A 26,448-nucleotide genomic window follows, 5' to 3' on the forward strand; every position below is an offset into this window, starting at 1 on the left:
TGCAAGTGGAGGAGTGGGGAATCAAACCCAGTTCTCCTACATTAGAGTCCGTGCTCTTAGCCACTACACCTAACTGGAGGGAAAGCATTTAAAAGGAATGCTTAAATGTGACAGTTAGAACTCCCTTGTTGGCCTCACCTGGCAACCCTAGTGGCATCACAAAAGTAATGTCACATCCTTGCTCCTGGCTCCATCCACAAAGCCTTCTGGCTTCACCCCCAAAGTCCCTAGATATTTTCTGAGTTAGACCTGGCAACCCTAATTGAAGTATTTAAGCATATATGAAATCAACAATAGAATGATTTGTTTTGCCGATATAAAGTCTGCTTATGATGGCAATCAAAGATGGACACAATAAAAGCGATGCTTGTCCAGTACCAAACTTTTTTTCCTGTTGTGTGTACGCATTGAGGATGAGTTCTTATTATTTTTATGGTGAATATAGTGTTAATCATTATGAGAGTAAACTAATTTAAATAATGGGTTGAATATTTTAAAAGTATAACACTCTGGATTAGATCCCAAACTCCCTTCTACCAAGCAAGGAGTCTTGCTTTGTCTAATGCATGCGTGATTCTGTAGGCTTTCTCTGTCAGAAGAAGATTCCTTAATTAATTAGTCGTCGGATCAAACCCTGTATCTGTTGGGTGTCCAAAGGGGTTGACTTCATTCTTGATGTACCTCTGAAGTTTCTTTTGTAGGAAAATATATTTGACAGAGAGCCAGTTTGGTGTAGTGGTTAGGAACACGGGCTCTAATCTGGGAGATCCAGGTTTGATTCCCCACTCCTCCACATGCAGCTGATGGTGTGATCATGGGTCAGTCCCAATTTCTTTCAGAGCTGTTCTCTCACGAGCAGTTCTCGAGAGAGCTCTCTCAGCCCCACCTACCTCACAGGGTGTCTGTTGTGGGAAGGGAGAGGGAAAGGAGATTGTAAGCCGCTCTGAGACTCCTTTAGGTAGTGAAGGGCGGGGCATAAATCCAATCTCTTCTTCTTTTAAACCATTTGAAAATTAATTTGTCTTCCTTTTTTTCTTTATAGAGGCCATATTGTGTTAATTCCAGAGTTCAACCTCCCTTTGGAGTACTACCTAATCCCATTCCTAATCATTGTGGGGATCTGTCTCATACTTATTGTTATTTTTATGGTAGGTATAACTCTTCATCATGCTATTCCAAGGTTTTGTTGGTTTGTTTGTTTTTTAAAAATGAAACAAGTATAATTTGTGGCACTGTGAAAACTGTATTTTAAGATTTGTAAATCACCATCTCAGAAATTGCCAAATCAAAGTTCTTATGATGCTGTCCCTCCAGTCCAGAGCCTTATGTAATCACCAGTTCAAATAAGTTTTTTTGTAGGGTGTTCATATTTATTTTAATGAAGAAGTTATTTCCTTATGTCAAGGAATGCATGCACAAAGCTTCTTCCTCCACTAAAAAAGCAGGCAACTGTATGCTTTAAGTCTAGATGATACAGTTATCACAGGGAGATTTCTGTTTTCACATAACACATTTATTTCTTTATAGGAATTACCCCATGCATCTGGTGTGCTGAGTTGGTAGCTTGCAATCTCAAGAACTCTATGTTGATTTTATGTAATCTTTATAGCCATGGCAATTAGAAAATTTACGTTATGCTCCTAGGAATGCAGTGTTTAGTTTCTGTTGACAGAGTTCTGATTCCAAACCATCTAAAAGAATGGATGCTGTCTAGCTGTCTGTAGATCTATGGCTCTATTTCAAAATAATGCCTTCTCCAACTTCCTTTAGTTAGCTAGCAATGACTCATGGGATATGAAACCTCCCAAGTTCTGAGAAAGAAGTTTTTTTCAAATCCTTTACACCATGCAGTGTATATAATCATTTGCAATGATCAGCATTTGTGTCAGGTGCTCTTGTTAGAATAATCTCACCAGCCGGCAGTGGGGTCATCTGTACCATGTAGGCCAAGTCTAAGAGATCGCTTCCTAAGGAGCTGTAGAAAAGTTTTTCCTGTCTGATGTCCCAAAACAAAAGCTATTTAGCTAAACCTATTCATAAGAAAGGAGTAGCCTTGTTTTTTGTTCTAGCTTATGATTTTGTGGATCGTATGATTAAGCATGTTATGTGACTAGCTTGACTGGATAGTTTATCCACACCAATCCTGGCAACAGCAATCCTCTGAAACTAGTTTTCAAGAATTGAACTAAATGGCTGCCTGAGAATCTCTTTAATATTCTGAAATACTGTGGGCTGGATCCAGTGATCAGTCAGTAGAAACTGCTAGAAGTCACAGATCTTCCCTGCTTTCTCCTCTCTCCAGTAATCCCTTCTAACCTTTGAGAAAGTTGATTTCTGGGGTTGTTGGGTCCACATGGAGTAATGGTTTGGGGAGAGGCTGGCTCAGGTACACACACACTGAGAAGCTGCATATATTTTGGGGTCTCATCAGATGTTTTGATCAATATATGAGTTGACCAGTTTCCCCCACAGAAGTGATTTATGTGTAGGCAATCTATTATGTGAAAATCAGTTCTTAGAGAAAATTATAAGCCATCCTGATTTATGGGGCTGCTTAAGGGGCAGAAAGACAGTGAGTGCAGTACAGTGACTAAGAGATTGAGCTACAAACTGGGAAGTCTCCAGTTATAATACTCTAAATGGGCACTTCCCAGTTCGTAGCTCACTCTCTTAGCCACTGTACTGCATCTACCATGAACTGACTTCTTAGGCAAGCTACTCTCTCTTAGCCTCAGCCCCCTGCCAGGAAGAGGAAAAGGCAGACAATGCAGGGTTGGTTAATTGGGAAGCATTTTGATCACTTAAAAGCATTATGGAAATACTATTATTGTCCATTCATCGTGTTGGAGGTGCTAGGGTGCCACATGATCTGACCAGTGTCCGAATGGGACATGTCTAGAGGACATCAAAAAGTTTTCTAGACAAAGCATAATTTTAACTGTAATAACAGCTTTCCAAGATTTAAGTTATAAGACAAACAGCCCTTGGCGTATTGCACCAATTGCTTATTCAAAATTGTTATCCCAGATCACTTTCACGTCCAGTCTGACTACTCAAATCAAGGGAATTACTTTGGATTAATATGTTATTATTTTGTAATACTCTAGAAGATCCAGAATATGGGCAAGAAGCATGCTAATTATGCTGTAGTGGCTAGCCAGAGTGTTCCCAATCAGTTTGACAAATGCTCAGACAGATGTCAGTGGGATGTATCATAGAACTTCAGTAGACATTGTGTTCAACCATTTTAGCTGCTCACCTAAGACAGGATCCTCTGCATATAAGACCCACAGCTACTTATGCATTTCCTATCCCTGTAGCTCACCTCTATCGGACCATCTAAAAAAGATGAAACATTTTAGGCTGTTGGTTATTGGACATATGTACAGTTCTCATGCCCATTGTTAGATTGTCATGATTCATGTGTGCTTCATTGTTAGAGATGGCAAGTTTTCCCCAACTCTCCTGTGGTTGATGTTCGAACAACCCAGTTTCTCATAAATCACAAATAGATTACAGGTGCTCAGACAACTCAGAATTCTCACTTTCGTCTTCATGGCTTCTCTGCAATCCCACATGGGACTGCGTGTGCACAGGCCAGCCGCAGAGGGGATTTTTACAAGTTTCTAGAGCTCTAGATGTGGAGAGAGTGCTTCCCCTCCCCTCTGGAGACAGCCATTCCCATCCAAAATGGCACGTGACTGGGAGTAGAGGAGCAGACTCCTCAGGCTTCTCTTTCCCACCATGAAGATGGGATCTACCAGCTAGAGCTGTGAGTTTTTCTTTGCTCCTTTATGGCTCTCTTTAAGAAATGTGTGGACTGTGGCACAAAAATGGCTCAGTTGGATGAGCGTGCTATATGCTTAATATGTTTGGGGGAAGAGTACAACACCGAGGTGTGTGAAATTTGCCACACATTTACTCCCAAGGGCAGGCACGACAGGGCCTCCCAGCTCAAGGCAGTGTTTGATTACCTGTTAATGCTGAGGGGATAGGGGATTATCAGTCTCCCCCATTAAAGTACAACTAGTGGCTATCTCTTCCAACCATGATAAGGTGGATGGCTGTGCTGTTTTCTCTGTCCCCCAATCCAAGAGGTTCATTAAAGGGAACTGCATAAAGGGAATTACATATTTATTTATTTATTTATTTATTTATTTATTTATTTATTTATTTCAATTTATACCCCGCCCTCCCCGCAATGCGGGCTTAGGGCGGCTTACAAGTGGCAAACGCCAATATAAAACAACTTTTAAAACATTTATAAATCCCACAGTACAACAGCATTCATAACAATCAAAGACTAGAGTGCTCTAGATGTTCAACATAATATCAGATGGCATTTTTTATAACTGTTCAGCCTCATCTGCTCCAGGGACTGATGTTCACCTCATCCAGGGCCAGGTAGAGATGGAATAGCGGTGATGTTAGTGGCGGCTCCTACTCATACGCCTGGTGGAAAAGCTCCGTCTTACAGGCCCTGCGGAACTGCATAAGGTCCCGCAGGGCTCAGATGCAAAAACAGATTGCCAAATGATCCCTTTAAAGTTATGAGCCAAAGAGATTTTGTGTGTCAGCTCTCCTGGTAAAAATATCCAGATCTAAAAAGCATGGCAAGTGACAAATTAGCAGAGTTCTTCAGTATCTATACATATTATGCTTTAATCTTTAGCAAAGCAGTTCTCAGAAAGTAGTGGAAATTGGTCTATACCGTTAATCTTATGTTTCCATATTCTCTTTTGGACTTTCAAGATTACAAAATTTGTCCAGGACCGACACAGAGCAAGAAGGAACAGGCTTCAAAAAGATCAGCTTAAGAAGCTTCCAGTACATAAATTCAAGAAAGGTAAGTGTGCCTTTTTAGACTTGATTAAACAGTCTGTGTGCATTGATCTTAAATGCTATTGACGATCCAAAAAGAATATATGGTTTCCAAAACACTGAGATTCCAAACCTGGGCAGCTTTGATGCAGAGTGCAAAGTTTGTGTGCATGAGCCCCTGCGTTTCATCTCCCGCTTCTCCAATTAAGGCATCTCAAGTAACAGGACTGGAAAATATCTGTGTAGCTGAGCTGGAGATGTGCTGTCAATTGAACTAAACTCTTTGGGACTGTTAAGCCAATTCATACTTTAGTGGAGGCGGCTCACTCTTTTAAATGGCTGTTCATGAAAACGATCTACTCACAAGAGCTGTGCACTCGGAAGGAGACTCTTCTGTGAAATCAGCATTACTTGAATTATGGCAGACGAGCTGTGATCTTCTGAGTCCCTCCTGCCCTATTACACTGATTGTGTACGTAGATCTTTCACAAGCAGTTATTTGCAAGCCAGCTACCGTTAACACAGGAAGCAGCTCTTAATATATATGGAGCGGACTGTTTGTTTTTCAAATAATAAAACAAAGGCTAATGAATGGGACATTTCAGGCCACTAGAGATTGTTGCCTCAAAAGGGGAGAATAGTATTGTTGCTCACTGTGCCCTGTTGTTTGAGCAATCAGCTGCAGAACTTAATCCAGGGCTTTGGTTTATGCTTGATTCGATCATGTTCCCCATCCACCTCTAACTTCCGTTGCATTTGTGGTGATTACGTTAAGCAGGGAGAACTGTAACCCTTTTTCCTAGTTCGAGTATTTTTGTAACGATTTGGAGCACTTCGGCTCCCATACAGAAATGCTTGTTTTTGCTTTACAACTTCTGCAGAATTCAGAACACCATCATTCTATTGTGTAATGTACACAGAGTTGGTGGGAGAAGTTCACCGACATTAATGCAACTTATAAGATTGGATTCCAGGGCAACCCAGCATGTTGTGTGTCCTTAATAACAGTCCTGCATTATTGATGGTATCACTGCCAGTACTACTTGTGAAGCAGATGCTCGGCTGAAAAGTGCAGACAGTGTCATATGCAAGTTAGTTGCTCATAAGTAGATTAAGGAGACTTCAGCTCCATAAGGTTGAGTGGACTTCGAAGTAATTTATCACAACCTTGCTTTGAAAGAGGGTATCCCACAAAGAGTGGAGTTTTTGAGTATGCAGAGATTTAGGCAGGCAGGAAAGTCTTTAAAAAGCTTTAGATCTCCTGCTGAGTGCTTACAATAGAATGGCAGATCTTTCTAAATGCCTATGAATTGACAGAGGAAGAAAGCACAAGATATAATGATATCCAGGCTCAAAATTTACTTCTTATGTGGTTTTTTTGGAGCCATGTGAGTATGTATTTGTATCTTAAGATCTGAGTAAGCCAATGCATTAATCTACATGAAAGAAACAAATGCTCTTAGCCATTTCTGGAAAAACATTGGGGGTGGTGGTGTTGGAACTATGTACCAGAAAAACCCAGTCTCCTTTTTGTTCTCCATTGAACACTGCTCCCATCACCTGATGTAAATTTCCCAAGTTTTCTGTTTAGTCCCTTTCCCTTGGATTAGCAAGTGGAGAAGTGGGTCCCGTCCTCTGCTTCCACTGACTAGGAGAGGATGTATGGCAGGATTGCCATTCAACTCCCCCCCTCCCGGTCCATTCTTATTTGAATCATAGAATCATAGAGTTGGAAGGGTCCTCCAGGGTCATCTAGTCCAACCTCCTGCACAATGCAGGGAATTCAAAAATACCTCCCCGCACCACCCCCAGTGAACCCTGTTCCATGCCCAGGATGAAATTCTTCCCTGCTAAGAGATGTACTTCCATTCATGGTGATAGGCAGGTCTGCCACAATCCACAGTGGTTGGATTCCAGGCAGTCCTTAGCTATGTGTTACTTTGAGAAATGCACCAGTATATAAACTAATAAATTAGTTGTTCCCATGAAAACAGCCACAAACAGCATAAACTGCAGAGGACAGATTGTTTTTAAAATTTTACTTTAAAAAGTTGTACTATTATTTTCCAAGCCACAGCATCTTACAAAGTCACAATCCAGCTAGCGATAGATTAAAAAAAAATAGCTAATAGACTAGCTTGTGCTGGGCTCAGACATGTTATAGTATTTTCTATGTTTTATGGGTTGGGGTTTTTTTTGCTGAGAATCCTTCTTAATTTGAAGAAAAGCGTTGATACCTCTCTGTTGCTTTCCTGTCTTTGTCTTGTTCCTGCAGACCTTGCATATAACTATATTTTATTTTGTATTTATTGCAAAGACTGTTACTAGTTAATTACCTTGGAGCTCTCTGGTGTGTGACATTTAAACTCTATTCCATTTGTATTCAATAACACTGCCAAAATATTGTTTAAATGTAGAAACCTTTGGAAAAGTGATAAATATTTGATTGAGGGGCTATTGTAACAACAGAATAGGTGTTGTTTCGAATCCATTATTGATGGGGTTGCAGAACAGAGCTCGTACTGCATTAGAGGCAGAATCAGAACCTTGCCTGTCAGTCGAAGGGCTGAAGAAGAATATTAATCTTTACAGTGAAATTACTGCTCCTCGTTAGCAGGAAAAGTACAATCCAAGCTCTATTTTGGCCACTGTGTGTTACTGTTCCCACCGCATGCTGTATAAACCTGCCAAATATTGTGTAGACTTGTGTCTTCTATCATTTTTGTCTGTTTTTATTTACTGATACATTTGAATCCTTGTGAAAAATCCTGTGACAGGTTAGGCCAAAGGTGACTTGCCTAAGGCCTCCAGTGAAGTTCTGAATAATGGATCCATCTGCATCATCATACCAATTTTGGTGACTCTCAGACACGATTTCCCATATTTGCAGTGCAGATAATTATCTGCTTCAAAGGACAAAAAAAGATGAAGATCATAAGGCACTTTCCACATTCAAAGTGCTAAGTAAATACCACGGATAGTGATAATATGCAAAGCCAGAAAAAAATTATGACATAATTAAATCCCATTCTGAATTGGGTCATAGGGAACTGTCCATTCCAGTCTTAGCCCATCTATTCTGGCTTCCAGGTTGTTCCCGGGCACAATTCGAGGTCTTGACCTTCAAAGGCCCCTGTGGCTTGGGACCAACATATCTGAAGGACACCTAATCCCTTACAAACCCACCCTGCTTTTATGGTCATCTTTAGAGGCCCTGCATTGGGTGCCCCTGCCTTCTGAGTTTAGGTGAATAGCATCCCAGGAGAGGTGGTGGCACTAAAGCTCTGGAACCTTCTCCCCAGGGAGATTAATTTGCCCCCTTGTGTTGCTGTCTTCTGCCAGCCAGGTGAAGACTTCTTTGTTTCATTTGGCATTTTCTCAGTGATCCCCCCTTCCTAACCAATGTTTTTATTTTGTATGTATTTTAACTCTATTTTTAACACTTTTTAAAGTTGTTTTAATGAGGTATGTTTGGGAGGGTCAGTTAATTTTAATGGTTTTATAATGTAATTTTATGAAGTATGTTTTAAATTGTTAGCTGCCTTGGAGGCCCTTGTAAGGGCAGAAAGGAAGGATATACATTTTGTAAATAAATACATTTATGTGGGGGTTTGTAATAACCAACTTTACTCGGTATGCTTCTGAGATTAAAAAAAGTATTGTTTCGGTATACTGTAGTTGTGAATAAATGATTATTGGTATCTTGAGGGAAATGCAAAGTATTGAGGAACAGACATATGGGGGAGTATATATTTTGTTAGATATTAGGCATTTGGGTCAGGTAATACTTTTTTAAAAAGCTTGATAAGTTACACTTGAAGGTAAAAATGGGATTCACAACATGCAGTTCTTGGATGGAGAACATGGAGAATTCTGGTGTGATTGGTACCACCTTTTCTGGTAACTGATTGTGTAGATTAAAAGCTTTGCTGGAAATCTGAATTATGTGACAAGAAGGACAGATAAAGTCCATGCAGTAGCAAAGGAAAGAGCCAGGAAGCCTAGAAAAAAGAAGCTTCCTAAAGGATGTCTTTGTGTAAAACAAGCTAGAAAAAAGTAAGGGGAACTATTCACTGATGGTCTTAAGAAGACAGTATCTCCCAGATGAAAATGGATTGAATTAAGATCAGTCATAAATCACAATTTATAAATATGCTAAATCTAAGTTTGACTTATTTATTTAGTGCATTTATGCCACTTTTCTAGGGAACCTGCCTGAGGCAGCTTACAAAATAAAACAATTAAAACATCACATTGCCATAAACGTTTAGTCAAGACTGAGCCAGAACTCACATAGAACTGTGACATTAAGCAGCTTTAAATGAATTTTAAAGAGTTTTCAGACTAAAAAGCAGACCATAAAAATGGCATTAAAAATCAAACCCTTAATTGCAAACTTGGGTTATAATTAAGGTTTTGGCCTGGTGCCTAAAAGAGAGTAGCATAAGTGCTAGGTAAGCTTCAAGAGGAAGGCCATTCCATAGGCAAGGTGCCATCACTGAAAAAGCCCTGATTCTGGTTCCCCGCCCACTTAAAATTCCAAAAGTCTAAATATGATCTGCCACATTCTGTAGAATGGCAGTGTTTACAGTTGCAACTTGCAGCATTTGTTGGTATCTAAATCTGGCCCTGCAGTAGTAAATGCCTCAATCTCTTTTGTTCCTGGAAAGTATAATTGAATCAAGGCAGAAAACGAAACTACAATATTCATTTATAAGTATTTGATGTCATTTAATAAATATGATATACAGAGTCTCAGAAATGAATGGAATAAGGAGCTAGATGTACGGTACCTGTTTTGCCAAAGCAATTGGGTATGGCCTTAAAGTTTATACCTGCTCTTTCCATGAACTTCAAATTGAAACTTATTCAGCAAAAACTTATGTTTAGGATATACTTGATACCACAGCAACTTTTTAGCAAAGGATTGAGGAAAGTGTCTAATTGTTGCCATAACTCACAGGACATGTCCTTTAAACATATGCTTTGGGCGTGTCCAGTGATTTGGTTTTTCTGGGAAGAAATTACTCATATCAATTTTGTATTAGAATGTTCATTGATTATTGAGGATTCTTACGTACCTTTAAACTTATCTGCCTGTCTCTTGGAGGCTAACCAATGGTCAACAAGAATGGATGCTCTGTGCCCTTACTGCAGCTAAAAGGCTCCTTCCAGTCCAGCTTCCGCCCTGGCCATGGGACAGAGATGGCTCTGGTTGCCCTTACAGATGACCTCCATAGACATCTGGACCGAGGCGGGTCAGTGCTGCTGTTGTTATTAGACTTCACGGCAGTGTTTGACATGGTCGATTATGATCTTTTGTCCCACCACCTTGCTGACGTAGGAGTTCAGGGGACTGCCTTGAAATGGTTTTCCTCCTTTCTCCATGGTCGGGGACAGAGGATGGCGCTGGGCGAGAGAGTCTCCCCGTGGTACCCAGTAGAATGTGGAGGGCCACAGGGGGCGATCCTCTCGCCAGTGTTATTTAACATCTGTATGTGCCCCCTTGCCCAGTTAGTCTGGAGTTATGGGCTGGGTTGTCATCGGTATACTGATGACATTCAGTATACTATCTGTTAATGGACAGCCATCCATCTTCTGTTCCTGGAAACTTGGCCGAGGCTTTGGATGCTGTGGCTGGATGCTTGTGGCAGAGTCAATTGAAGTTAAATCCATCGAAGACGGAGGTCCTGTAACTGGGTTGTGGGGGTACGGATGTGGGCACCAGGCTTCCCACACTCTTAGTGCCGGCCCAGTCAGTGAAGAGCCTGGGAGTAATACTGGATGCCTTTCTGTCTGTGGAGGCCCAGGTTGCTGCAGTCTCCAGATCTGCATTTTTCCATCTTAGGCAGATCAGGCTACTGAAGCCCTATCTTTCTTCCCAGGACTTAGCTACTGTGACCCATACAATGGTCACTTCCGGGCTTAATTACTGCAACTAGCTCTACACAGGCTTACCCTTGAGGCTGATCCGGAAATTACAGCTGGTGCAAAATGTGGTGGCGCGTCTGCTGATGTCGACACCTGTGTGGGCTCATGTTCAGCATGTACTTCGCCAGCTGCATTGGTTGCCAGTTGAGTACCGGATCCACTTCAAGGTGTTAGTAATAACCTTTAAAGCCTTATACAGCCTGGGACCAACATACCTAAGGGACTACCTCTTCCCGTATACACCCTGAAGAACCTTATGCTCGGACAATCAAGGGACGTCTGCTTAGCCTCGACCAGGGCCAGGGCTTTTTCTGCCCTGGCTCCCACCTGGTGGAATATGCTCCCTATTGAGATCAGGGCTCTGTGGGTTCTCATTCAATTCCGCAGGGCCTGCAAGACATAGCTGTTCCGCTAGGCCTTTGGCTGAGGCGGCAGGCGTCCATACAAGGCCCCCTTGAGGTTGCGAAATATAAATAAATAAATAACAGCATTGGAAAGATAAAAGCCCACCTCTGGTAAATCAATGGATTGAGACTTTAGAACTCTGTCAATATTTGAATGTATGGCATATAGACAACAATTACATCTCAACCTATTTTTAGATATTCGTAAACCATTTATAGAAACTTATGTACAGGTCTGCCACCACTGTTGTATTTTTGTCTTGTCTTTATGTATTTCTTTATTTCTTTTATTTAATCCTTGTTCTGTATTCCTACTTTTTTGAAGGAAAGGAATTTTTAAAATGAAAAAAATTAAATCTCCAAAGGCAGGGGCACAGAAAGTCGGGCTTCTAAGAAAGATTTTACTTGTTGGGCTGAGCAGTATGGGAGAGGGAAGGGGAGGGCTGTCAAGTACCCTGTCCCTGAGCCGTTTAGGGTCTTAAAGCTTAGAATCAGCCATTTAAATTGTGCCAGAACACAAGTGGGTAATCCAGTTTGGTGTAGTGGTAGAGCCACTTGGGTGTAGTGGTTAAGAGCACGGACTCTAATCTGGGAGAACAGGGTTTGATTCCCTACTCCTTCACATGCAGCTGCTGGTGTGACCTTGGGTCTCAGAGCTGTTCTCTCAAGGGCAGTTCTCGGGAGAGCTCTCTCAGCCCCATCTACCCTACAGGGTGTCTGTTGTGGGGAGGGGAGGGGAAGGGAAAGGAGATTGTAAGCTGCTCTGACTCCTTCGGGTAGTGAAGGGCGGGGTATAAATCCAATCTCCTCCTCCTCCTTAATCTCTGGAACATTGACCTACTGATGAAAACAGATTTTTAAAATTGAATTACAGAGCCAGTGTACATATTGTATAGAGAACTGTTAAATTTGTTGCATGTAGCAAGGATAGATTTTGTAAGATATTGGCAGGGTCATCTGTTACTTCCCTCACAGAGATGGGGTCCACTAAATTACCTAGTAAATGAGAATAGTTATTGAAGATCTGAGACACGTGGTAATGTGGTGGCTGAAGGGAGCCTTCATGTACAGGGGCAGCAAACCTCTGAATGCCAGTGCTGGGAGGCAGCAGCCAGGGAGGACCGTGGCCTGTCTGTTTGCCCTTTCCGGGCACTCTTTGGTTGCTGTGTGAAATAGTATGCTGGACTAGATGGACCATACTGGTTTGATCCAGCAGAATCTTCTTACATTCTTTTGAAGTAGAATTATTAAAGAAATGGTTTATAATATTTGGTAAAAAATGTGAGGATTTGAAAATGTATAGTATATGCTATACAATGTGTAACTGTTATACTAATAAATGAGGGTCCCTGGGTAACCAAAAAGGTTGAAGAAAAGAAAAGAAACCCCTTATATATAGAATTATCAATGTCAGTTTCAAAAGTGTTACAATTATAAATACCTGGTCATAGGAAAGATGCTTATAGGCGTGTGACATTCCCATGTGTACAAGTGCAACTTGACTAAATAGGTTTTTTACAGTAGGGGAAGGGACCTATATGTGTAACCAAAGTTTGATGCCGTTTGATGCACAGTTTTTAATAGTTCTAATTTGATTAAAGTTTTTGGACTACAATTTTAGCTTTTTAAATTGACATTGATAATTCCACATATAAGGTTTTTTTTGTTTGTTTTCCAGTCTTTTGGGTTACCTGGTCTGTTCTGGGTTGACACCCCCCACACACACACTTTTTGTTTGTTTTTGGGAAATTCTATAAAACTGTCAGTCAAAACAATTAACATTAGATTATGGGACCTCTATGCTATCTGATTTAACAGATTACAATCTCTCGCAGATTGAAGAAATAGATTGTAAAGGTTTATATAACTATTGACAATAATTTACTCACCCATACCTGAGGGTGCAGTGAGTAATGGATTACAGTGCCTTAAGTGATGTACTGTAAAATACAGTAACAAACTTTCAGGCATCAGTTTCTATCTTAATTCAGTCAGAGAAAACATTAAAGACTTTGTTTGAATTGGCTGTAGGTCACAACACACAGGTCCTACCAATGGCACCATGCACCACTGAATTATTAAAAATAACATGGGAGGTGTGGTACTGGGGGTTGCTGAAGCCCAATGTACTGAATATATTCAGAGATGCTGGAGATGGCAGAATCACAAGAAGAAGCAATTGTGTACTTTTTGCTGTTTACTACTGGTATAGTGCAGTAGTTTTCAACATTTCCCAGTATAAGACATGCTGAGCATGGCTCCCACTGAGCTATGATCACATGACAGGAAGTCATGTGGTATCAGAAATGTGACAAGCAGATGGGTCCCTGTGAGATCAAAGTCAGGGCTGGGAGCAGCAGACGCAATCCGGGGTCAGAGCCACAGATGAATCATCTTGGTCACTAAGGGACCTCAGATTGCTGTCCTTCTGCTCCTCAGAATATGTGTGCATGTACACATGTACATTGACAGCATGGACCTTATAAAATAAAAAAAGACAGCTCTTATGGGGGTCCTACCTGAAGGTTCCAGTCTGGGGGCTGAAGACTAATGGTAAAGCAGAGAGAATGCTGGGCTTGGACTAGGGAATCCCAGACTGAGGTCCCCACTCGGGGACCTTACTTCTCACCTTACTCTGTGATTCTCTGCCAGTCGCTCTTAGCCTAGCTTCCTGCATAGAGATGTTGTGAAGATAAGCTATAATAATCTGTGCACGGGAAATGCAGCCTGTTTCTTACTGTTTGTCTCAAGTCTTAAGGACTGGATCTACTTGCTGTTTACAACATGCTGTTTATCTCCCTTATATATAAAAGCCGAATAGTGGTGGCACTTTTCTAGAACATTCCACACGCTCCGGAACTGGTTGGTGCCCTGGTGTGTCACTCAGAATCTGTCCCTATCCACTGGCTGCATTGCTTGAGTCTTGCCTCCTACATTCTAAACAGTTTGCTGTTCCTCTCCCCCCCCCCCTAGCCAGTCAGAACACAGAGGTTATTTGCATATGCAGCCTCATTGGTCTTTGCCTCGGAACACAGAGGTCATTTGCATATGTGACTTGATTGGCTTTTGCCTCTAACATTCTAAACAGTTTGCTGTTTTGAGGTAAAATGTGTCCAATCTCCAGGTGAGGGGTGGAGATCACTCAGAATTACAACTGCTTTCCAGATGGCAGAGATCAGTTCCCCTGGAGAAAATGGTGGGCTCTATATCCTTATATGCTGCTGAGGTGGCCCCCGTATGACAGCCAATGTGACGTAGCAGTCAGGGCTTCAGAGCATGGGATAGGATGCAGGTGTGTGGGGGGTGGAAAGCTGAAGAGTGAGGGGGAAATAAAGGTAGGTTGATGATTGGCTGGGAAGGAGATAGGGTTGCCAACTCCAGGTGGGAAATTCCTGGAGATGTGAGGGATGGAGCCTGGAGAGGGTGAGGTTTCAGGAGGTGTGGGACCTCGGACAGGTACAAAGCCATAGACTCCACCTTCCAAACCAACCACTCCCTTCTGGGGAACCATCGTTGCCAATCTCCAGGTGAGGGCTGGAGATCACTCAAAATTACAACTGTTCTTTAGGTAGCAGAGATCAGTTCCTCTGGAGAAAATGGTGGACTCAGTGTCATTATACCCTGCTGAGGTCGCCACAGCAAATTGACACTGAGTGTCCAAGACCAGGGCATCCGCCCAGAGCCTCTTTCTAGAGATCGTTGTATTTATTTCCATAACGGGCCTTTTTCCTAGTTGTTTAATATTTTTTATCTTAAGTCTTAAGAAGTGTATGTACTTGCTTGATGGACATCTGAAGATTATGTTTTGCAGTCCATTGAAATTGTGAATTGAGAATCTGTGAAGTCTTTTTTGGGGGTTGGGAGTGTCAAATAGTAAATGTTAGATATTGCTTTATATCGCCAGCCTATTCATTGCAGCTCATGTATTTCACATATTGAAGATTGATGTATATTTGAGAAATATTTGGAGCCTTATGTGATAAATCATATATGATTCTTTTAACAAAGGGCAGGATTTAAAAAACCCAAAACAAAAGTGGTCACATCCAAATTAATGTCAGTGATTGACTGAAACCAAGGAGTTCGCTTCAAAAGCTGGCGTATCTGTTCCAAAAATGATACTTGGGGGCAGTGTTCCCTCTAGGCTGAGTTATTGTGAGCTAGCTCACAGTTTTTTAGCCTCCAGCTCACACATTTTTGTCTTAGCTCAGGAAGGGTGGCTCCAGAGCAAACTAATTTATGCAGTAGCCAAATCACTCCCTCACAACTGTAATGCCAGTAGCTCATAAAGTAGGGTTTTTGCTCACAGGACTCCACAGCTTAGAGGAAGCATTGCCTGGGGGGGGGGGTCTTCTACAACTGTATTAAAATATGCACATGATATCTTGTCAAATAATGGGTATTTTATATTTCTCCAGTCTGCCAGATTTAGAGTTAGGGAACAGATGCTGGTGTCACCTCACGCACATAGACTTCTATGCAGAGTCACTGGATTGCCCTGTTAATTCCCTAAAATATTAGAGCCAACAGCCGAAGAATAACTTGACCACGTCCGAGGACTTGCAGCCACCCTCCATTCCAGATCAAAAACATCTTTTGAAAACTGTTCAGTTTCAAAACTATCTTGCCATCTGGCACATGCTACTGCTATTCGACTAGTACAAGTCTAAAGCCTACTTCTGTGCATGGAACTATTCCTTCAGTTCTTTGGTTGGCTAAAATTGTGAAATAAAGATCAGATTCTGTTTTGCTTTAAATTGGGTGTACCTGACATCCAGTTTAATATCCCTGATGCTGCTAGAGGTTTAGGAGGATCAGTTTGTATTTTACTATCTTTCTTAAATAATACTTTTTTCATAGGATACTTATGGAGCTAATGCCTGTACTGATATGTGAGCCATTTTTTTCTGAGTTTCAACAGGTAAGGATGTAGTTCTTATTTTAGAGAACAACCATTTATTTTCAGTTTCTTTAAATAGCTTTAGCTAAAAAGCATCAGGGTAGACATTAATAGCTCACTGGTAATTTTCGTTCTTAATGCTAAGAAGCCAGCTAAGTTCTCCGTAAAACAGTATGAAATAACTTTCTAGAAGAAGGCTAAAGAAAAAGAAACCATTAAATCTGGAAAAAATAGAGCATAGTAAGATTTTGGTCTAATTATTCTTCAAAGCGCCTTTGAATTAAGTGCTTGCCTGGAGTATGCAGATGTCTAGACAAGCCAAGCTTGGTTTGTCCATGGTGTTGCTTTTGTGGTAGAAATGCATCATGGATGAACCTCCTCTTGAATTAGCTCTTTGTCAGATTTGGCAAGAGAGGAATCAAAATGGCTTGATTGATGGCCCTTTTTGGAAGATAAGATTTCCCAGGGCACTAATGCAAAATCCATTAGCACCAATAACAACAGCTTCAGCCCTGTTGATACTGAAGGATTAACCTTTTAGGGCTTGCCCGTAATTATTTGGACGGGAAACATAGCAGCAGCTCCGGAGGATTGTAATCTTGGTGTTAAGCACTCCTAGTTTTCTTTCGGCTGCAGCCCACTCTGATTGCCTAAAAGCTTTGTGATTCTTTGCATTCAGTTGAGAATAATTAGTCAAACTTTTTAGAACAGAACAGGAATCCTGCTATTCCCTAACAGATTTCCCCCCCCCTTTAAATCTGAGCCAACGTGATTTTTGCTGCACTTCATAACAGAGGATTTGGCACAAGGTGCACTAAAATAAGTGGCCCTATTCTTGTATATCAATAATGAAAAAGGAGAATCAGGCTTCTCCTTATTCTGAAATGGGTTCGTTTCTTTTAAAATAAGCAAGATGTTAAGGTGTTGCTAAAATCTAATAAGACGACGTTTTCCCATCTTGAGCTTTTGGGGTCTTTATATGCACTTCAACAACAGTCCAGTTTGGGATTTATATTGTATCAGTATACCAGTGTTCTTTGTAGGAATACTATAATTGCTTATTCACTGAACTGTGGAGCCCCATACGAAAACACAGGCTTTTCATTCATGTGCCAGCCCTCAACAGAGTAGTTTGGCATCAGTAGAAGGAATATATGTACAGATCATCTGCCTTCATTGAAATCAGCAGGGAAGCTACTCAGGGTTGGGTTGATGGTTTACACCTACACACGGTACAGAAAAAGGCATGTTTGTTGCCCTACATAATCTGCATCAGACTAACAATAGGTTAATTTTAGGCTATGCAATTTGTAACTCGGGTTACAAGATGAGGATAGATACCATATGTTCAAATGTATTAAAATGAAGAACAAAGCAGTCTGCTTAACGTTAGTTGCACTTGAAGAAATGTTGAATTCATTTACTCTGCATTACAGCAATTATATTAAGGATATCAACAAGGAAAGGAGCAGTGATGCATGAAATATTTGCATTATTATGCATTAATGTTAGTACAGTTCTGCTCTTTGTTAGATATTTATAAATTGATGTATTCCTTCAAATGGGATTGGCCATTATCTAATTATTGTTTATTATTAGGCCATCTGCCTGGCTGCAAAGTGTATTATAACCATTCCTTGAATTCACCAGCATCTTGCTGTTTCTAAGTCATCAGCTTCCATTGATAGTATCTTAGACACGTCAGTTGTTCAGGCAACTAAAAACAATGAATGAATTTTAATGCACTATTTGTGCTAGATATGCTGTCATAATAACCTGTCTTGCTAACCTAGGAATTAGAACACCACCAGAACAAATTAGTACCATTAGAATGTTTTATTCATAACATACTATTCCACCATCCCTTTATGTTCTAACACAAGTGCTGTTATGGTGGCAAAATGGAGAAAGCTGCAGATAAAATTATGGGATACCTGTGCTGCTGGCATAGTGAGCCAAAGCTCAGGAAATCCAGCTATAAGAAAAGAAACAACAGAAACTGACAGCATTTTCCCTTCCTAAAAGGCAGTCCAGTGTTTAGTTACAAATTAACCTACCAGAAAAAAAGAATTTACTAGTATTATAAATCATCAGGAGGAAGAACGAAAGTATAATGATCTGTTTGTAGACTGGATGGCAATCTCAATAAGATAACTGGAATTTATCGCTGCTTTACAGATTGGTAAAGTGTATACCAAAAATGGGGTATTGTGGGGCATATTATAGCAAGATTGGCAATGCCTCTCTGCCAAACATACCGACAGTGGAAAACAGGCTTCTCATAAGAACATAAGAGATGCCAATGTTGGATCAGGCCAAAGGCCCATCCCGTCCAACACTCTGTATCACACAGTGGCCAGAAATACCAGTGCCATCAGGAGGTCCACCAGTGGGGCCAGGACATTAGAAGCCCTCCCACTGTTGACCCCCCCAAGCACCAAGATGACAGAGCATCACTTGCCTCGGAGTCCCTATCTATACCTTGTGGCTAATAGTCACCGATGGACCTCTCCTCCATATGCTTATCTAATTCCCTTTTGAAGCCGTCCATGCTTGTAGCCGCCGCCACTTCCTGTGGCAGTGAATTCCAAGTGTTAATCACTCTTTGGGTGAAGAAGTACTTCCTTTTATCCGTTCTAACCCGAATGCTCAGCAATTTCATGGAGTGCCCACGAGTTCTTGTATTGTGAGAAAGGGAGAAAAGTATCTCTTTCTCTACCTGCTCGTTCCCATGCATAATCTTATAAACCTCAATCATGTCACCCCTCAGTCGTCATTTCTCCAAGCTAAAGAGCCCTAAGCGCCTTAACCTTTCCTCATAGGGAAAGTGTTCCAACCCTTTTATCATTCGAGTTGCCCTTTTCTGCACTTTTTCCAAAGCTATAATATCCTTTTTAAGGTGTGGTGACCAGAACTGCACACAGTATTCCAAATGAGGTCTCACCATTGATTTATATAGGGGCATTATGATATTGGCTGATCTGTTTACAATACCCTTCCTAATAATCCCCAGCATAGCATTGGCCTTCTTTATTGCAGTCACACACTGTCTCGACATTTTCAGTGAGTTATCTACTACAACTCCAAGATCTCTCTCTTGATCAGTCTCTGCCAGTTCAGACCCCATCAATGTGTATTTATATTTAGGATTTTTGGCTCCAATGTGCATCACCTTGCACTTGGCCACATTGAACCCCATTTGCCATGTTGACGCCCACTCGCCCATCCTTGACAGATCCCCTTGGAGTGCCTCACAATCCTCACTGGTTTTCACCACCCTGAACAACTTTGTATCATCCGCAAATTTAGCCACTTCACTGCTTACTCCCATCTCCAAATCATTAATGAACAAGTTAAAAAGCAGTGGACCAAGTACTGATCCCTGCGGTACCCCACTGCTTACCTCCCTCCACTGTGAAAATTGCCCATTTATACTTACTCTCTGTTTTCTATTAATTAGCCAGGTTTTGATCCATAAAAGGACTTGTCCTTTTATCCCATGATTTTTGAGCTTACTTAGGAGCCTTTGATAAGGAACTTTATCAAAAGCTTTCTGGAAGTCAAGGTAAACAATATCTATTGGATCCCCCTTGTCCACATGTTTGTTCACCCCCTCAAAGAACATTAACAGGTTAGTGAGACAAGATCTTCCCTTACAGAACCCATGCTGAGTCTGCCTCAATAGGTTTTGTTCATCTATGTGCCTACTAATTCTTTCCTTAATAATGCTTTCCACCAATTTACCCGGTATCGACATCAGACTGACTGGCCTGTAATTTCCCAGATCTCCTCTGGAACCCTTTTTAAAGATGGGAGTGACATTTGCTACCTTCCAGCCCTCAGGAATGGAGGCTGATTTTAAGGAAAGATTACATATTTTTGTCAGGAGATCCACAAGTTCACATTTGAGTTCTTTCAGAACTCTCGGATGTATGCCATCCGGGCCTGGTGATTTATCAGTTTTTGAGTTGTCTATCAGTTTTAGGACCTCAGTGAGTAATGTGATTGGGAAACAGGCCTCATTAACAAGAAGTGTGCCTAGGGCGTGGTTTAGAAGGCGTCTGTTTAAATCAAAGAGTTCATCCTACGTTTTTCCCTTACTGTGGAAGCTGAAACCATTTTTCTTTTTGGGAATGAAACACAGGGAGCTCATGCAAATGCTACTGTACTTTTAAGTCAAAATGTCTTCAGGCATTCTTATTCTTTCTGTTGCAGGCTTTGCGCCACAGACTAAGAGCCAAACTAGATGTGATGGGACCCTGTTGTCCGACACGGGGACACCACCACTATTTTAAAGCCTAAAATGTGCAATTTTAAAAACCTGCAATGTCCCAATTGAGTCTACAGCATGGTGGGCTAAGGCGCTCTTGTCCCCCACCACCACCACCGCCATGCCTTTTCAAGTGCCAAAACAGCTGGGGGGTGGGGGCTGCAGTCTTAAGAACACTTTCCTGGGAATAAGCCCCACTGATTTACTTCTGAGCAGAACTGTTTAGGATTCTCTCATAGTTCCTGGCATTATTACTATTTAGGATGGAGCAATTGTCCAAACTTAGGAGCTGCGGTGGCTCAAGTGGTTAAGACGCTGAACTGCAGGCTGTGGAAGGTCAGTAGTTCAGCGGTTCGAGACCCGGGTGCCGCATGATGGAGTGAGCTCCCATCTCTAGTTCCAGCTCCTGCCAACCTAGCAGTTCGAAAGCAAGAAATTGCAAGTAGATAAATAGGTACCACTTCAGTGGGAAGGTAACAGCGTTCCGTGCACCTTGGTGTTTAGTCATGACCACGGAAACGTCTTCGGACAGTGCTGGCTCTTCGGCTTTGAAACAGAGATGAGCACCGCAACCCTAGAGTCTGATTCGACTGGCTTTCGAGCAAGGGAACCTTTACCTTTACAGCAAGTTGAGCTGCAAATCTAAATAAACACATTGTTGATGCATAGCATAATTCATAATTAAAAAATAAAGATCAAAAAGAAAATGCCAATATATTTATGCTCATAATCCAAAGAATGTACAGTTTGAACAGACAGCAGTTGGGAGGAGGCAGGAGTTTAGCCCATCATTTTAACTTTCCAGCATTGTTTTCCTGTATTTAGCCTACTTACACACACACTACACTTACATATTCATGCTAACTAGAAATTCTCCTCTGTTCCTATGAATTCTTTTCACTGCTATCTCCCTTTTTCCAAAAGAGATGTTGAATAACTGGCTTTTGTGGGCCATTTCCATTATTAGTCAATATTATTTTTGCTTCTATGAGTTTACTTAATGCATTGATTGGAAAGCCCCCAGGTGGTTGTATTCCCACAGAATCTCAGCTGCAACATAGCAAATCAACAGCTGATGTAAATCTCTGAATGGGCTTCATGCATGCACAGAGCTTCCATAACATATTGATTAGGATCCTGTTCAGTGAAATACATATGGCAAGGAGGGCTATTGCACGTAGAGTTCTTTAAATGCATCAGAGCCTACATATCCACAAATAAATGTTGGTTTTGGGGTACTTCCATGTTTAAATATAGGCAGATCCTATACTCCAAAAGCTGTTAAATATCATTAATATCTCAATTAACAAATGGTAACCTTGAAAAAGTATGAACAATTAATGTCAAATGCATACACAAACTATGATAACCGCAGACCTAATAAGATATTATTTTGTATCCTGCACTTTATTGATAACAGGTTAGGTTAGTGATAAATCATGGCTCGAGCAGTTAAATTGCTTGCCACCCAGATCTAAAAACAGCAACCAGGAATTCTAAAATAATTTTTAAGATTATCTATTAGCTGCTGCACTACCACTGCTTCCCTCTATTTACTATTTATTGAAAGGTTTTATAAGTCTGTCTTTCTGCCACACAATAAATATAAGACAGTTAAACTTAAAAAAAAAAAAAAAAAAACACCATCAAAATAAAACCAGAAAAGTAAATGCCAACTAGGGCTACTAGCAATATTCTACAAGTGATGTACTTTTGCTGTCAGAAAAAATGTTGAGTTTTTCATACTAAAGGTAGCCAGTTGTAGAATTTTCAGTGGCAATCTGCTATTTAAGCAAGATCTCTGGTTTTCTTGCTGGCTGTGTGGTATTATGACTGGAACAGAATGGCAAGTTTTATACAGATTACAAATCCTTTTATAGTTTATCAATCATACAAACGGGAATCCACAAGGACTTGCAGGGGCCTCTCATCCCCTTTTCCACTTCCTTGAAAGCTCCCATACTTTCTCCCCTTTTCCTGCCTCCTTCACACTCACCAGGCAACCTACCTCTCTTCTCCCCCCCCCCCCCCCAAATCTTCAGTTTTCTTTCCTTCTCTGCCCCTGGCAGCCTCTACTCAGGAAAACTATGGCCCATTTCCAAAGTGGGGAACCTGGAAGGACTTGTGAGGGCACTACATTTCCCTCTGTATCGCCTTCCCTTTTTCCCTCCTGGAAAGCCCCAGATCCTTCCCCTGCCTCATTTGCTCTCAGCCATTCACCAACCTACCTTTTATCTGCCTTCCATCTTCAGCTACATTTATTATTTCATTTATACCTTGCTTTTCTCCAAAGTGGGGGCCAAAGCAGCTTACATCATTCTTCTCTCCTCCTTTTTATCTTCATGTAACTGGCCCAAAGTCACCTAGTGAACTTCCATGGCAGACTAGTAGTTTGAACCTGGGTCTCCCAGATCTTAGTTTGAGGCTCTTACTGGCTTTCATAGGGTGGCTTTTGACCAGTATCAAGCAGCCAGGCTTAGCTGGTGCATACAAGTCACCCGGTGGTTGCTGCTGGGGCTGGCCCAAATGAGCCTTCCCTGGAAGGGCCCTACCTCCTTCAACCCACCTTTTAGTGACAGAAAATAAGCCTGGAACACTGGCAAAACTGTTGTAGTTGCCTGGTCAAAGCCACTGAGGGCATGTTTCTTAAAGCTACAATGTATAAGAAAATATGGGGGGGGGGGAAATACTGCTTGAACTTAAGAAACAGCAGGTGAGCCACAGTTCAAGAAGAAAAACAAAGTACACATTGCTTCACATTAATTATCCAGGCTGCTACACTACTACTCTTGGGGCATTCAAGAGGAAACTCCCTGTAGAGGGTGTTTTGTGTGTGTGTGGCCTCATACTTTAACACTGAATTTATTCTACATTTTCTGCTACAGGAGACGAGTATGATGTTTGTGCCATTTGTCTGGACGAATATGAGGATGGGGATAAGCTCAGAATCCTTCCCTGCTCTCATGGTAAGGTAACTGCAAGTTAGGCTTGGTGTTAGTAACACAAAACCGGTCAAAACTGCATTTTTGGTAGCAAGAATTGCCTTTTTGAGGGATCTCTGACACAGTTTATTGTGACTTCTGAACCACATAGACCATTTCTTTTCCTTGTCAAAGTTCGTAGTCTTAAGAGAATCAGCTATCTGTTAATTCATGTGTTAATGGAGATCCCAAGGTATGGCCTGAATGCACATGACACATAGTCAAAGTGGGTATGATCACACCAAGGAATTCCATGTACATTGCCATTACTTCTGTGATGAAATTAAGGCAGGATATAAGTGTACATGATGTTCTATATAAACAGGTCACTAATACTAAATTGTGTGTTTTGTTGTTCAGCTAAGTTTCAGGGTATAAAGAGCCACATTGTTTGGTATTGACTCCAGTAATGATGCTTTTAAGCCACAATACTCAGAATTTCATTCCTTGGAGGAAACTGCTGTGGTTAGGACACATTCAGGGGCAAATACAAAACAGTTTACCATACCTTCCCCATAACCCCAGCCTCATAGGAGAGTTTCTAATATTTTTTTGAAGAGGCAGATCATTGTTTGTCAAGCTCAGCAACAGCAGTAAAATTCAACCCCATAGGTAATTTGCCTAATATTTACACTTTAACCTCAGTGATAAGGAACTTGCTCCTCACTTAAGGCCCCACCCCAACCTATAGGACTACATTTTACAGCTTTACGACATTCTCCTATTGTTCTCCTGCCTCTCCTGCTGACTGTCCTTCCATGGACTCAGTGACTGTCTTTCAGCCAGCCTAAAGTTAATATACACTTAAATTTGAAAAAGGCACTTTTTCTAAGATTGTATCACTGCTAAATGCAGGAGTGAAGCATGCATATATATGGGCCAACTTGACTACGTTCAGTTGTTTAAAAAGCCACCCTAATGAAAAACTGGCATAGCAGGAAGGTTGGTAGCTAATTCATAGAAGACTGTAGCCAAATTCAACTTCCTTTTATAAAAGCTGTATAGTGAACAGCCTGCATTTGGAAATGGTCACAGCAGAACTGTACCAGAACATAGAGCTCCTCTTGGAGCCAAACTTGTTGCATATTTCAGTGCAGAACTGTACTTGCAGGGGCCGTTGCATATAAGGCAAGTAACTTGCTGCCTGTGCCTAACTCTGTTCTCTTAGACTGGCAGGTATGTTGTTAACACCTGTGAATCCTAAACAGATTCGCGGGTTCGGCTGGTGGGGTGTTTTTGTTTTGTATAGCACTTACTTTGAGGCACCATCATGTAATGAAGCGATTCCTGATCTCTGCCAGCCCTTGAAAACACAGGAGCAGGCAGGGGCCCTATGTTTTTAAATTTTATACCTTTTGGATGAAGTCTGGTTATTCTCTGTGCATAGTACTTAGCATGCATATTTCACCATAAAGTACTGCAATGTAATTAAAACTCACAGCCACTCCCCTCTCATCTGTTTATGAAGGTAAATGCCTGTTTTCATTTTTCTGACAGCATATCACTGCAAGTGTGTGGATCCCTGGCTGACTAAAACCAAGAAAACATGCCCTGTGTGTAAGCAAAAAGTGGTCCCTTCTCAGGGGGATTCGGACTCTGAAGCAGACAGCAGTCAGGAAGAAAATGAAGTCTCTGAGAATACTCCTTTGCTTAGGCCACTGGCTTCGGTCAGCACTCAGTCTTTCGGGGCACTGTCTGAGTCTTACACCAATCCAAACATGACAGAGTCTTCAGACTACGAGGACGATGAGGAGGAGGAAGATATTGACAGTAGCGATGCCGAGAATGGAGCAACAGAAGAGAGTGTGGTAGTCCAGCTTCAGCCCAATGCTGAACGAGATTACAAAGTGGCAAATACTGTTTGAACTTCAGGACTGCAAAGAAAAGTGTTACATGAACTCCTCTGGCCAGAGAACTCTCCTTTATGTATGCATACATAGGGGAAGCATTGTGACCCTCCAGTTGCTTCAGTGTAAGCAGCTGTTCATATAGTGTTCTGTATAGTTTAATCGCATTGCAGGTTCTCCTTTTTTGTTTTGTTCATATTTGTCTTTTGAGGACAAGCATTTTAACTGGACTTCACAAACAGCCATGAGTAACAAGCGCTCCAACACGGCTACCCACCTGGATCTAACAAGCACTTCAGTCACTGCAGGTAATGCACACAAACAGAGATGCTACTTCAGTTGTCAGCATCTGTTTGAAATGGAGTTATGCCAAGGTAAATATTTCCCCCCTACATATAGTCTGTAGCAAATAGGTATGTCTGTGAGAACTTTTCACAGAAAAGCCAACATTACACAACCAAGATTGGCCCTCTTTAGTATTCAATCATGATCATTTTCAGCGGATGAGAACAAGACCTTTGATCTCCACTGAAGCAGCTTTTCCAGTCATCTCACTGTGCAGTACAAGGTTGTAAAATTCAAACTTAATTTTTTTTCCAAAAAATGTTTAGGCCTTAATCAGAACAATGTATTCACACACCACTGACATCAACTCAGCTAGTCCCCCCCCCCAATGAAACAGGTGGGGGACAAACTGAAAGGCAACTCCCATGTCAAACCACATATAGAAAACTGAGTCGTATTGTGTGCTCTTTTCACAAATCATATACCTCTTTATAAGGAGCATGTGATGATGCATTAGTCTGCTAAAACTATGCACATAGAGAATCAGACCAAGTACTGGGTTTGAAAATGAGTGCTTATAAATATCTAACAGGATTCTACTTACAGTGTATCATGAAAAGATTAAATTATATACAGTTGTAACTATGTAGAAAGTAACCACACTACTGTATAATCAAACTGCAAACATTTTTTATATGGTCTTGTATAGGGAAGTTTGAAAGAATGTTAATAAACTTGTTTTCCACTTTAGCAGCCATTTTATGTGACTCCCTTACATCACTGAAATGTAGAGAAATATTTCAGAATGCACAAGGGCTGAGGGATGTTTGGACAGGTTCAAATAGGAGGAGCACACATTTAACAAATTAGTACTCCTGGCATTCAGGGGGAAGTCATCTAGCTACTAAGCACTTGGCAGCTTCAATTGGCTGTTGCTTCAGCACCTTTTGGCTCAAAATTAGCCACTTCATTCTAACAGTGATGTCACTTGGTTAAATCAGATTGCCTG

General features: G+C 41.3%; 1 protein-coding gene across 1 annotated transcript in view; it reads left to right on the plus strand.

Moving 5' to 3' along the window:
* RNF13 (ring finger protein 13) overlaps positions 1–26,189 on the plus strand; it is a 63,697-nt gene extending 37,508 nt beyond the window's left edge. Inside the window, exons 7-10 of the mRNA XM_015424268.1 lie at positions 1,043–1,148; positions 4,753–4,846; positions 23,212–23,292; positions 24,805–26,189. Coding sequence (XP_015279754.1) covers positions 1,043–1,148; positions 4,753–4,846; positions 23,212–23,292; positions 24,805–25,172 — 649 coding nt within the window. The 3' untranslated portion in view covers positions 25,173–26,189. The remainder of the gene's footprint in view (positions 1–1,042; positions 1,149–4,752; positions 4,847–23,211; positions 23,293–24,804) is intronic.
* The last annotated feature ends 259 nt before the right edge of the window (positions 26,190–26,448 follow it).

The sequence above is a fragment of the Gekko japonicus genome, unplaced genomic scaffold, assembly GCF_001447785.1.
Source record: "Gekko japonicus isolate JY-2015 unplaced genomic scaffold, Gekko_japonicus_V1.1 scaffold618, whole genome shotgun sequence".
In the NCBI taxonomy this organism is placed as follows: Eukaryota; Metazoa; Chordata; class Lepidosauria; order Squamata; family Gekkonidae; genus Gekko; species Gekko japonicus.